This window comes from Pseudonaja textilis, chromosome 2, assembly GCF_049901715.1.
Source record: "Pseudonaja textilis isolate UNSWEBS1 chromosome 2, rPseTex1.2, whole genome shotgun sequence".
NCBI classification, from domain to species: Eukaryota; Metazoa; Chordata; class Lepidosauria; order Squamata; family Elapidae; genus Pseudonaja; species Pseudonaja textilis.
In genome coordinates, this window is record NC_141991.1 from 95,165,725 (window position 1) to 95,179,739 (window position 14,015).

Genomic DNA, 14,015 nt, shown 5'->3' on the forward strand with positions numbered 1-14,015 from the left:
TGTATGCAGTTCTCTTAATACAACTTGTCTTAATATATGCAATTTTTAATAAAAGAGAATGTATGTAACTCAGGGCTGAACTGTGGAATCCTTGGTGCCCTCTGAGCTTGGTTGTTTGCTTACAGAGATTTCATTACCTAAACAGGTAACCTCATCAGTGCCATATACTTTTTAAAAAATTGTTATGTGATACATATATATGCATCATACATACTGTGTATACATTTTATATGATTTTTTTTGCAAGTAATCGTCCATATTCTTATATTCTAACCATTTCACTACACAATTTCAGTACAAAAGAATTAAACCATGAATAACATTAATTCCTCCATTATCATTCCTTCCTTCCAATGTTCCTTTTAATATATTTTGATTACTATATGGTGCACCTATCATTCTTTCTTGTACTATCTTTGTTATTCCATAATGGATGAAGGCTTCTATATATTTACTTGAGAGTAAAGACTTTTTAACTCAGTGTAATAACTTCTGCACAGTCACAATTGGGATTTTACTATGAACTGTTCACCAGCAGGAACATGTCCTGCCTATCTAGGCTCTTTAGGTGTATAAATCATGCTTGTCTTCTTCATCTCCATGACTTTTGAAACTTACTGTTAAATTGGCTATCTTTCAGAGCTAACATGGCAAACGTGGTTCTTATAGTGGGCTTCCAAGGAAATATCATGAAGGTCATGATAATCAACTTATTTCTAGGCAAGAATCAACTGAATAATTACTGCACAACATTGTGTTCTGTCTCACTTTTCTTCTTTCCCAAAAGATGAAAGAATACCAACTCACACAAACACAGGCAGGCAAGCTGGCTCAGACTTCACAGAGTTAATTCTTTGGAACTGATAATATCCTTGGTATTCCAAGATCCTGAGATTAATCAGGAGAAAGGCATATCGGAGCAGCCCCTGACAGGGAGTAAAGAGGAAGAGTGTTGGCTTGATCCTAAGCAGCGTTGTAGTGAGAAATGTGAGCAGCAACATAGGAGGCGTGGGAGGGTCAGAGAGTGAGCTGAGTCATTGAGCCAAGTCTGAACTGATAACAAATAAAAATCTACTCACAGAAAATTACAAGGCAGTCCACAAAAATCATTCATGAAGAAAATCTGAAGTAAGATTAAATTTTGTCCCGTACAAAGTTCCAGCTGAAAACACACCCACTTTTATCCCCTGTGGGGTGTGGCTCAATAACTCAGCTCACTCTCTGACCCTCCCATGCCTCCTACATTGCTGCTCACGTTTCTCCCTATGATGCTGCTTACGATGAAGCCAACACTCTTCCTCTTTACTCCCTGTCAGGGGCTGCTCCGATATGCCTTCCTCCTGATTAATCTCAGGCTGTTCCTCTTGGTTGTCTGATAAAACCTGAGGCATTATCAAGGAGGAAGGCATTGCCAGGGGAGAAAGGCATTCCCAGTTCCTCCTCCTCATCGTCCAGGTCTTCTTCCTCTGACAGCATAGGCTCGGGAATTGGGGCCACAACACATTGTAACAGCTATGTTAAACTGTATTCCTGTATTTACTTCTTATAAATCTTTTAGGTCTGTGAGTCTGTACTACTCTGCAGATATACAGGAATTGGCAATATTTGCTATTTGGAACAATTACAACTATTCCCATCCAAAACCTCAGACATTTTGATTTTTTTTTATAAGGTTGTTACCATTGAGATTACTTTTTTGTTTACAGTGCTGCAAGCAGCCTTCAAATAGCTGCAGATCATGTGCTCTTTAGTTTCCTGTCAAGCAATGAGAGAAAGGAGATGGGCACATACCAATGCTGCAGAGAAACTCTATTTAAAATGCACATTTTATTCTACTGGTAGTTGTTTGCATACTAAGATAAGAGAATTGGAGGGGGGGAGCTAGAGAGGAGGAAATGCTTTCAGGACTTGTTCACTCGTATCTTTTTATTAGATGGCAGTGCATTGGTTGACATCATTTTATTCTCCTTAAAATGCTGTGGGACCAGTTTGAGAGATAGCAAATGCTTTACTTCATGCTCTGATCCTTAGGTTCTAACTATTCTATCATTTTAGTTCTGCTCAAGCGACAAAAATGCTCATTTAATTTTGGCTGAAATATTTAAGACATTGGATAGTCACTATGTATGATGCCTTCTTTATTCACATGGACACAACCAATAAGCACTGAGCACTTGGAAATAATGCAATTAACGATGAAAATACCTGAGGGTGTAGAGAACCCTGCCATCATTCCAGATCCTGAGCATTCGATTGGGTGTTGTTATCCAGTGTGCATCTGCTTTTTTTGAGTTTCGAAAGAATGTATCAGGAATCCAGATCTTCCCCACCATGTTGCTATTCAATCTCAGAACTTTTATGGTGCTGTTGAATCTTAGTCGTCTATCATACCAGGTTTGGGCAAAAAATATATCAATTGTATATTCCTGCAGTAATAACAGAATGTGTTAAGGGAAAACCTGCAAGATCTCAGTACAAAGTATTTATGACCTTCTAATCCAACCTTTTGCTCAAGCATGAGATCCTATCCCAATCTAGACAAAATGGCTGTCCAAACTCTCAGTGATGCAGTGCCTACAATTTCTGGAGGCAAGTTATTTCACTAATAAATTGTTCTGACAGGAAATGTCTCCTTTATTTTAAGTTGGATCTCTCCTTGATAAGTTTCCATCTGTTACTTCTTGTCCTGCCTTCAAGTGCTTTAGTTGAGTCCCTCTTCTTTATGACAATATCGGAAGACTGCTATCATGTCAACTCTAGTCTTTTTTTTTGTTTGTTAGACATTCTCAGTTCCTGCAACTATTCTTCATATATTTTAGCCTCCAATCTCCCTATCATCTTTATTGCTCTATCTATTCAACTAGCAAGTGTACTCTTATCTAACTTTACAGAACCAGTCAAATTTCATCTTGCTTTTAACCAAGTTGATCACAGAACAGAATCGATTAAAGGACATTTTATTTCCACCAATGGAATTGCCCACACTTCCCACTCAGTCGCCAAAACAGCAAACTCGAGAAACAGGCAAGAAAGATAATTTCTGCTCCTTCTTTTTCTATAAATGTGTCTAAGGCAGTAGCATGTTGATATATATTATTTATATGTAGTAATGATCAGAATTCACTGATGACAAACAGTCTTCAATAAACTCTGACAAAAATCAATGAAGAACTATTACATACCATATTGATAGCATTCACGGGGCCAATGCTATTGACATACATATCAGTGTGAATTATTGTTGGTTGCACTGTAACAGAAACAATAAGGGTAAAACTGTAAATTAAACACAATTCCAACAATAATTAATGATTGTTAGCCATTCAAATTAATAAAGTAATGAAGCAGCCAACACTCCAATGAATGTTTAAAAAAATCTGTATTACTTCAATTAAAGAAAAGAAAATATAAACAATAATAAGAAAGGACTGCCTTTCAAACAGGACTGACCTTTCTCATCATCCTGAAATTACAACATTCGGAATTTGTTCTAAATACTTAAATTTAAAATTAGATGAAAGCCCTTGAGAAATGCAATGGTTTTGGAATATAAGATTGACAGAAGAATTTTTTTCCATGTAAACAATGACATTTCTTGATAATAAAAGGTTGGCAATTTGATAATAAAAGTTGATAATTTATAAAATTATATCATAATGTTTAATTTATACATGGACTTATAATTAGTATATTTATAATTCTTACTGATATATTTTTAACTTATAAATGTGATAATTTTGTAATAAAATTGGTAATTTAGTCCTGATTGCTTTTTTCAAACAACTGACAACATAAGTGAAACAACCAGATATCCCTCTCGATAAACATGGTCAAAATAAAAGTATTTGAAGGCAGTTTTCTCTTATTTAACTTTTAATACTGTCAGTATGATACATGGTTAGATACATTTAATGATTTACTAGTTAAGAGGCACTCACTGTAATTCTAAGCTCACCAGTTAGACTTCTGTTCACAACTCAGATTTAACAAGCTTGGGCCCAGTGTCATACTGAATTAAATAGCAAATGTATATATAAAATGCTGAGACTAATTTAATCCATAAACCTCAATTATGCACTTGGAGTTCAGTTAATAAAGAATCAATAGAAGTTAATTCCTCCTTAGATGTTCTAAATTCTACTATTTTCAAAACCATTACAACTAAGAAAAAAACTTTATTTCCTCCTTCTCTATCAAAACAAGCTGTCTAGGCAGAACATCCAAAGTAGCTATCTGCTTGTGTTTGCAAAGTCTTATTGCTATAAGATACAACTGGCCTTTCTTTCCCCTCTGCCTGAAAAGTCAGCTTGTCTAGGCCAGGGGTCAACAACCCACGGCTCTGGAGCTGCATGTGGCTCTTTCTGCTATGGCTCCCTGTCACTGATCAGAAAAGGAAAGGACTCCATGCTAGGAGGAGACTCTATGGTGGGGTAACCAGACTTGTGGTCGGCAGAGGAAAAAGGACACCACACTAGGAGGAGATTCTATGGTAGGGGAACCAGACTTCTGATCACCAGAGAAAAATGGATGCCATGCTAGGAGGTTACTAGACAAATATACCACAGTAGTTACAAATCATTCTTCGTACAAATATCAACATTCATATTGCTTAAAAGAATATTAAATGAAACATTATTGTGTTCAAAAAACATAATTCCATGTTTTTTTAAAAGGAAAGAAGAGAAAATACAAAGTTGAAACATGTGAGATATATTTTTCTATCAGCAAATACAATATTAATATTGTAACATGTAAATTAGTTTCTGCACTAAATGAGTGGGATTTTCATCCACATTATTGCATAATTAATTAGAATCAGAATTAATAATTATAAATAATCATAGTGCATTATTAATTAGACTAAAATCTAATATGTCTGGGTGGGATGGATTTTCATCCCATTTGTATTATTGCATAATTAATTAGAAATAATAATTTTAAGTAATAATCCTGGTGTACCATTAATCAATCTAAAATATATTATGTCAGGATTTATATTTGATTGGTAATAGCTAGAGTTCAACATAAGATTGGTGGCTATATGAATGTTTTAATCAAATAAATAAATATTAAAATATAATATTTTGTTTCTATAATCTTTTTTAATCAATCACATTGTTTATTAACTTTCACAAAAGGATTTCAGTTTTGATTCACATGTAAGTCTCTCCTAAAAAAAATGTGATACTGGAATATTCCATTCTCTGCTGCTCTCATTAACACAGCATGACTGTCCCACTGATAGCAAGGAAAAGAGAAACCATCAGGAGAAACAGCCACCTCATATCTACCAATACTTCCCTACTGGAACACTACATGGCATCTTTCTGCTAAACATGAACAAACAAGTCTCAATTTTTCAGTTCTGGACAGCTGTCAATCTATTTTCTTATCGTCAAGTGGCTTTTTTTAAAACCTGGAATGGATTTTCTATAAAAAATGTGAAGACAGGAATTTTCTCCTCTAGTCACAGCGATCACCACTTCTTGCCACTGAATTAAGATAACTCAGTCACAAATAAAATGTCTTCTTTGATCAATCCCTCATTTTTTTTCAATACATCATCTCATATTGTAGTTCTGGCTCTTTAGTCTTCATTATTCTCACCCACGTCCTGAATCCATGTTTATCATAATCCCATCATTACAATGAATTATTCATTTAATGGAATAATTTAAATTAAATAATTACATAGATCCTGCTTTACCAAAGCAGAAATCCTGATTTGAGAGCTGATTCTTCTAGTAGTTACCCAGGCAGCTTCATTTTCAGCTCTTATTGTAAAAAAAAAAAAAAAAAAACCTGCTCCCCAACCTTCTACTAGCAAGGCTTTAAAAGACAACTTCTCTCCTAGTGACATCCAATAAGATAAAAAAAAAACCTCTCTTGTGACTTTTTACAATTTTTTGTTATATCATTAGGAAACTGTCCAGAACCATATAACACAGATACAATAATAACATTAAGCAACATTAAGGTATTCATCTCAATCAGAATGAATCTCAGTGTCTACAATGAACATGTGTCCTGAACTGAAGCTTCTTATAGAGTATATAAGCCTCCTTATAGGCACCATCCATTTCAAAAGCACAATAAATGTTTAAGTAGCCCAGCTCTTTCCCCTCTCTTGGCAAAATAACACACTACAATTGACTGCATGAGTCCCAGGGTAGAAGTTTTCTCATTCTTCTCCTGGCTCCTTTCTTCTGGGCTAGAATACCAAACCACTTCTTTCAGCTTCTTCTCCTTTTGTCTATCCAAACCAGTTTATCCTATCCAATGTGCCATCAAACTAGCACTGACTCCTAGAAACTAGTCTCATCCTTTGGGTCTTCCACTAGTACACTCATTGGTGTTATAATTATCTTTCCACCTTGCTTTTGATTGTCTTCTTTTTCTTCCTATCTTTCTTAGTATTATGAATGTCTCCAGAGAGGTAGATCTTCACATAATGTCTCTGAATTAGGATAATTTCAGGTTGGTCATTTGTGCGAAGTATGAAGTCTGGATTGATATGTTCAATAATCTGTTTGTTTGTTTTCTTGGCTATCCTCGATACTCACAGGAGTCTTTTCCAACACCAGAGTTCAAAGTGCTAACACTCTTCCGAAACTGCTTCTTCCAAATCCAACTTTAATTTCTACAGACTGTCACAGGAAAAACAATTTCCTGCATGATTGCGATTTTTTTATGCATAGACACAGTCTGGCATCTTAATGTCCTTTCCACAGTTTTCTACTCTATGGGGTGCCAATCTTGGTGGATGGTTGGCTTTATTTTTGATCATAAAAGGCAGAAGTTACCTACTACTTCATTTTCTTCATTGTCAAATCTAAGATTGTACCTGTTGTCACAAATCTGATCTTTATAGTTAATTTTAGTGTCATACATTGTGCTCTTTTGACTTTTATCATTGACAAGTTATTGGAGGAGCTATTTATTTATTTATACATAGATAGATAAGGGGACTTGGTGTCTCAGTGTCTAAGATGCTGAGCTTGTTGATCAGAAAGGTTGGTAGTTCAGCTGTTCGAATCCCTCATGCCATGTAGCAGAGTGAGCTCCTGATATTTGCCCCAGTTTCTGCCAACCTAGCAGTTTGAAAGCATATAAAAATGCAAGTAGAAAAATAGGAACCACCTTGGTGGGAAGGCAACAGTATTCCATACACCTTCAGAATTTAGTCATACCGGCCACATGACCACGGAATCATCATCAGACAGTGCTGGCTTTTTGGCTTAGAAATGGAACACCACCCCCTAGAGTCAGGAACAACCAGCAGGTATGCGCAAGAGGAACGTTTATTTTACATAGATAGATAAATACAATTTCTATAGCCTCCCATTTTACAGCAATGATTCTAGTTGGTGCACAATAAAATATAACAAATATACACACAAATAGTTAAAACCTCTGGCTTTTCTTTCTCTACTGCTAACTCACTTGAAACTATTTCAACATCCTTACTCCTGCTGCAAATTCTTCTTGTTACCTTTAGAGAGTTGACCTCCAGAAGGGCATCATGCTGCAGAAAGAAGTACTGTTTTTTTAACCACATATTCATAAATAGATTTTCTACAAAAAAAGGCTCTTGCATCCTAATAGGATGAAGAAATGCCAGCTTTATTGCAGCCACTGAGCTGTAGTTAGTTCAGGTCATGTTTGCCAGGGACCAGCAATAATGCAAGGCTCTGCAAAAAGCAGAATTAGATGTAAAAGACTTTCTACATTATTGCAGCTTATACAATAATGTGAAAGACACTGAGATACTGGCAGTGTTGAAGTAAATTCATCTGCCAATCACACTGGTTTTGAACATGAAATGGGAGAAAGTGAAACCCTTGTTAATTGCTTGGCAGCCAAAGATCCTAGCTTACCCCATTCTCATGTGTTTTGCATTGACTAATGGTTGTTTAGGATAATACATTAGTTAATAATGGTTAATAATCATTTCCTAGCTTTTTTCTGTTACTTACATCTTTTGGGAACAGATTATTATAGCAGTTCCTGTTTATCATCTGAGAAGCACCTTACCCTGTTCTTGGTGACTTTTCTGAAAAATATGTTTGTTATGACCATGTTATTGGCTTCCCAAGGCTGTCAGGACAAATAGACAATGCTAGCACATTGTTTCTTGACAACTTTAGAATAGATATTTGTTTATTTGGTTTTTTTTTAATAAAACTGACTTCATTTTAAAGCTGTGGTGGCAGAGTGGTTAGAATGCAGTACTGCAGGCCAACTCTACCCACTGCCAGGAGTTCAATCCTGACTGGCTCAAGGTTGACTCAGTCTTCCATCCATCCAAGATCAGTAAAATGTGGACCCAGATTGTTGGGTGCAATATGCTGACTGTCAGAGAGTGTTGTAAAGTACTATGGAGCAATATATAAATCTAGGTGCTCTTGCTCTTGCTAGTGCTAGTGTTAAAGCTGACTTCGTTTTCCCCCACACTGCTATATGATCAATACAATCTTTTTGCCATTATTCCTTATTCTCTTCTATCCCAGACATTATATTATTGTTATAGTCTAATACCACTGAGAGCATGTTGTTAAATTCAGTTAAATATTTCCCTGCGTACAGCATCTTTTGCGAAGATATAGCATGACCAGTTAAGTCCAGGTTCTATGGTTTGAATCATGAACAATGTCAGCTTTATTTGATGCAGTTCAATGGAGATAAAAACTGTTCAGAATGATACAATAACCTTCTCAAACTTACACCTTGCCGCTGAAGCCAATTCCCACTTTACTGTTTAGGCTCGAAGCCCTTAGATCAATGAGTGAACAGCAACATAGGTACAATAAGATGCTGTTAATATTTCAAAATCACTATGAGCTGCCACATTTTAGAGATATAAATTTATTAAGAACACATTGATTTTTAACAAAAGATACTGATTGCCAAACATTACACAGATAACATTTTACCCTTTTCCATATAATTACCTTTAAAATAAATAAATAAAACACAACACTCTCACCTCCTATGTCTGGCCTCAGTTTGTTGTCATAGCCCTCCAGCAGGCCATTTAAAATGAGGGTAACATCACTCTCATGGACTTTGGGAGTCAACACCCAGGTTTTGTTGGTAGTATAATCTTCATAATCATCATCACTTTTTTGGCTAGTACTGTTTAGAAAAATAAAAGTAAAGGAAAAGAGCACTGGAATCATGTGATTGGAGAAAGTTAAAATTATGTTCCTTGACAGTTCCAGAAAAATCCATTATGACTACAATCTTCCCCTTTTAAAATGCTAGCAGTTCTGAACATATCCCTCTGTGTATATTCATATATATGGAATATGAAGAAAAATATGAATAATCCAAGCCATGCCTTTGAAAGTAAGATCTGTCTATAAGGTTAATACAAAACATTGATTCACATATTCTACTTGTTAACAAAACAAAATGATACTTCAGCTTAGCTTGTTAGGCTACTCTGTATTAAATCTTTTTTTTCTGAAACTCTTTATTAAATTACATGCGCAAAATACTTTACAGCCTGCTTTTATCTTTAAAAGAATCATATTAGTTTAGGATATTTATAGACAATGAAATATATGATTTGTGCAAAAGTAGAAGAATGACTAACCCATGCATATATATTGTACAATATTCCACTGTCTGTGAGACTCATTTGATAACTTTGTGCCAAATATATTAAATATTAAAACAAATAGCGACTATAATAATTGGAACAACAGAAATTAGTAGATGCTTGACATAAGCAAGATACAACTGATACCATTGAGACATTATAGTGTATAAGCAAATTCAGAGTAGGTGTTTAGCAAGGTAACCTAAGTCAAAAGTCTTTAAAACTTGAAAAAAAAAGGCTTTTAATCCTCCTTTATTGAAAGCTTTTTATACAACATAGCCTACTTCTGATTAAGATGACACACAAGATACAAAACCTATCAAATGTTTGCATGCTTAGCAAAGTGGATATGTCACTTTAATGTAATGGTTCATAACTTTAATGGAGGAGTTATTTTTCATTTTAAAACAAAATTATCCAATGTATACTTTATCCCACAACAAAATAACATTTATCTCAGCAACTAAGCTGGAAAAATACAACAGAGGTAAAAGAACAGATACAGTTTTAAGGTTCTGTATTAATATAACTGGAAACAAAGATAAAATAGGGCAATGTGCTATTATGAGTCAGACTAAACTAAAATCCAATGTATTTCTACAGACATCCTTTGGGAAGTGCCACAGGTCCGGTCAATGGAAAACGCTCCTAACTTGCTATGGAAACAAGCTTTTGCATAAATACTCTTTTTTAAAATTATAAAACCCTGCTTTTGGATCTGTTCTATCAAAGTTATTAGTCTGATTCAAAAGGGTTTGAGGTCTTCAGAAATAGAACAAAACATGGCTTTATGTTACCCTTGATTTAACAAGGAAATCATTAGAGGGATTTGTAAGCCAATGAAAGTGATAATATCTAGCCAATTCTGAATTATTTAAAAAAGCTCATCTAAATTAAATGAGAGATCACCTGGAAAACCCCAAATCTATAAAGTAAACAGGGAAATCTAGAGACCTTCCTGCAGAAGCAGTAAGAAACCATTTTCAAATGTTGCCCAACAAAGCTACGTGATAGATGTGTTCATGAAATTGCCTGGAATAAACTTTGAAAAAAATCTTTACCTTTGGAATTTGCTCTGCAACTTTAGCATTGGGGGAGGAAATTCCAGGATAGGGGGAGGAATATCTAATCCTGTGCTTTCATCCCATCATCCCATATACTAATTACATGTGTAAACAGCAATACTGCCCATTTAGTACAAAGTAGAATCTTTTTTACTAATGCCAATTGTAGGAGTGCAGATGAGAGATAGCAAGTGAAAGATGAAGGTTTTCCTTCCCATGGGTCCCACTTGTGGAATCCCTGAACATCCAGGCACTCGCTGCTCTGTCCACCACAGAGAATAGAGTCTAATCATTTTTGGAAAGCAAGGGGTAGAAATGCTCAAGTTGCCTCGCTAGGCCAGAATGTGCAAGGTCCAGGAGAAGTCAAGAGGGGACCTGTAGTTAAGTATTTATCAGCCTCAGCAGCTTTAAGATTTATGGACTTCCACTCCCAGAATCCCCTCAAAGGAGAATTCCACATATCTTAAAATAATTTTGATCCACAAGCCTGTTTTGTTTTTCCTTCAATCCTGCTTCATGTATGAAGAACAGTAAGTATAGTTTACCTGTCCAAACACATAGCAAAGTGGAGGTGAACACTTGCATGTATTAACAAGCATGGATACGTAATAATTTGAAATAAACGAACGCTGAAATAGGATGATATGAAAATTCATTGCTGTCTCCCCAAACTGAGAGAATACACAGAATGAATGAATGGATTTGTATAATCTATAAACATCAAATATTGAAAGGCAGTGTGAAAATGTGTTTAGAGTTCTGGAGTAAAAGTAGGAAGCCCCTGATTCTCAATCATGGAAGTTAATTAGGTGACTTTAATCATTGTCTATCAGCCCAACTTCGTTCACAAAATTGTTGTTGGAAGAGGAGTGCTGTATCTTGAGCATTTAGAGGAAACACATGGTATCAATCTAATGAATAAATAAAACAAGCATTTCTATAAGAAGTTAACAGCTACTAAAAACTCTCGTAAAGCTCCAAATGAGGAAGCACATGACATATTTATTACTTGAACAAATACTGAATTTTGCTCCTGTAGCTGTGACATTTATACAGGATGCGAAGGCTTTTTCTTAGTGTCTAAGAGCTGTATGCAATTCTTTCAAAGCTGAGGAACACAATGATCAGTGTAGTAACACAAAATTTCCAGCTGGGTTCATTATGAATGTTATGATGATCATCCCAAGATAGGAGGAGTTTAAAAAAAAAATTCAAGCAAACAGAAAAGCCTCACTAAAAGACTGTCTTCTTTTTTTCAGAAGGTATGCCATTTTGTGCAAATGTTAACATATGGCTTATAGTAAATCGTATAAGCATGTTTTATCTAAAATTGCACTATCAACACTAAAGGCTTCTATTCTCAGTTCAAATAGCAGAATGTGCTTGGGTGGCTGTAGAAACAGCTTTCTCCCTTTTTATCATATGGTTCAAATGACACAATGAAAAGAATTCACACAATGCATTAACAGCCTTCTGCAGGAAAATGCATATAAAAATAGAACCAAAACCATGACATGGACTTACTTAGTAGTTTCCCATAATCAAAAAATTTCTATGCAACTAAAATGGTATCAAACATACCCTGATCTCAGTATCTCTCCCACTTTCAAATGAACATGGAGAGTGGTTTGGTTCTGTTTTGTTTGCAAGATAAGGAATATTTTTTTTAGCAATCTGTATAAATGTGGATCAAAAATGTAAAGTATTTGTGCAAAAAATTGGCAAATTTTGAGAGAGATCCATGCGGGGACTGCAAAGTTAGAATAAATAGCACACCATAGAAAATCTAAGACAGAAATGGATGATAGATTTGGAGCAAACCATACAGAGCAGTATTTAGTGATGATGTTTTTTTTTTTTCAAAAGTGATCCAATACTATTTCCTTGCAAGTCTTACTAGATCCATTGAAATTCCTTTACTTCCTGGATTTCTGGCAAAAAGCATTGTCCACTAATTGGAGAGCAATGAAATTTATTCTCTGCCTTAAGTCCCCAAAATGACTATATAATAAATCTGGAGAAAAAGGAAACAACTTTTGTGGACTCAGTGTTCTAATCTTTGAGTTCTTCCAAATGCCAAATCATGAACCTGACTACCTGATAATAACTCACTTCATTGATTAAGCTAGTTGGATAGTGTTGACATTGATTGACAACAATTTTTAAGATCTCTAGCAAGAAGCTTTCCAAGCCCTATGTCAGAGACTGAAGGCAGTCTCTGTGTGCTTCTGTGTTCAAAGCTGCTTTTTTGCCACATAGTTGTTTGCCACTATTAAAATGTGAGCTATTCTTGTTGCTCATAGCTCCACAAAGATCATCCTGCCATTTTAGTTTCTGAAATTTACACCTTATTTTTTATAATACTAGAAGGTAGATTCCAATAGAATACAGTAATTCTGGTCCTTTTTAAAAAAAGCTTCTTACATGGATATGGTCTTGAGTCGAGGTGAAAAAACCTGACAGACTTGTAAAATCCCTATAAATGACCATGATATCAGCTATAATGCTTGGAGGTATTCCAGTATTTCGACTTAGACATGCTTAGAATCAGACGTAGTACTATGCTTTGAAATTCAAAAATCTGGCATAGAGGAGGATGAGGGTCAGATTGAAGCAAATTTCGTGCTATTATTTGTTCCTTCCCACCAAAATAATGCGGATTATCCATGTGCAAAGTGGATTTGCTATGCTTTGCTAAGACGTTTCACATTGCAAAGATGATGCAGTGATTCTTATTGAGGTAAAAAGGTAAATGCAATGCACCTCCATGAAGGTGTTTGCATTTTCTAATTGCTCCTCTGACGCTCCAGCACTTAGGCTCAGCAAAGGTGCTCTTCAGAGCAAAAGGCCTACATACTTTTGTGTTTTGTCACTCAAACCTTCATGAAGGGAAAATAATTCACATAGATCTGCACAGCCTGATTGAAATGAGCTACTGCAATGTTAGACATTAACTCAGAAATCTAAGCTGACACAGCTCATGGAAGAGGGGGGATGAGTTTCTTTTCATTAGTCTAGCAAATATCTGTCATTCTCTGTCAACTACTTAAACTGGAGATTCTCAGTTGTGAATAAGGATTTCCTAGGCTGATTGTGAGTAAGTTTAAAGGGAGGAACTTGCATTACATTACATTAAAAAATCTTCTTCTTTTTATTTCTTTTAGTTTTTCTTTCTGTACCTTAGCATTCTTTTTCTTTTTTCCGTTCTTTTCTGCTTCTACTTTATGTTAGTTTGTGCTAGCTTTTATTTTCTTGTAAAACATTTCATAAAAATTTATTTTAAATTTGTAAGTCAGTCTTATGCAGGAGAAATGGAAGCATTTGCTGCTGTGATTCCCCATCAGATT

At 35.3% G+C, this 14,015-nt stretch overlaps 1 protein-coding gene across 2 annotated transcripts in view; it reads right to left on the reverse strand.

Moving 5' to 3' along the window:
- The window catches only part of GABRG2 (gamma-aminobutyric acid type A receptor subunit gamma2), a 76,176-nt gene that overhangs the window by 41,892 nt on the left and 20,269 nt on the right, over positions 1 to 14,015 (reverse strand). For both annotated transcript variants that reach the window (XM_026696094.2, XM_087924569.1), the window contains exons 2-4: positions 8,987 to 9,135; positions 3,183 to 3,250; positions 2,206 to 2,426 (exon numbers count right to left, since the gene is read on the reverse strand). In XM_026696094.2, the coding sequence (XP_026551879.2) occupies positions 2,206 to 2,426; positions 3,183 to 3,250; positions 8,987 to 9,135 (438 nt within the window). The remainder of the gene's footprint in view (positions 1 to 2,205; positions 2,427 to 3,182; positions 3,251 to 8,986; positions 9,136 to 14,015) is intronic.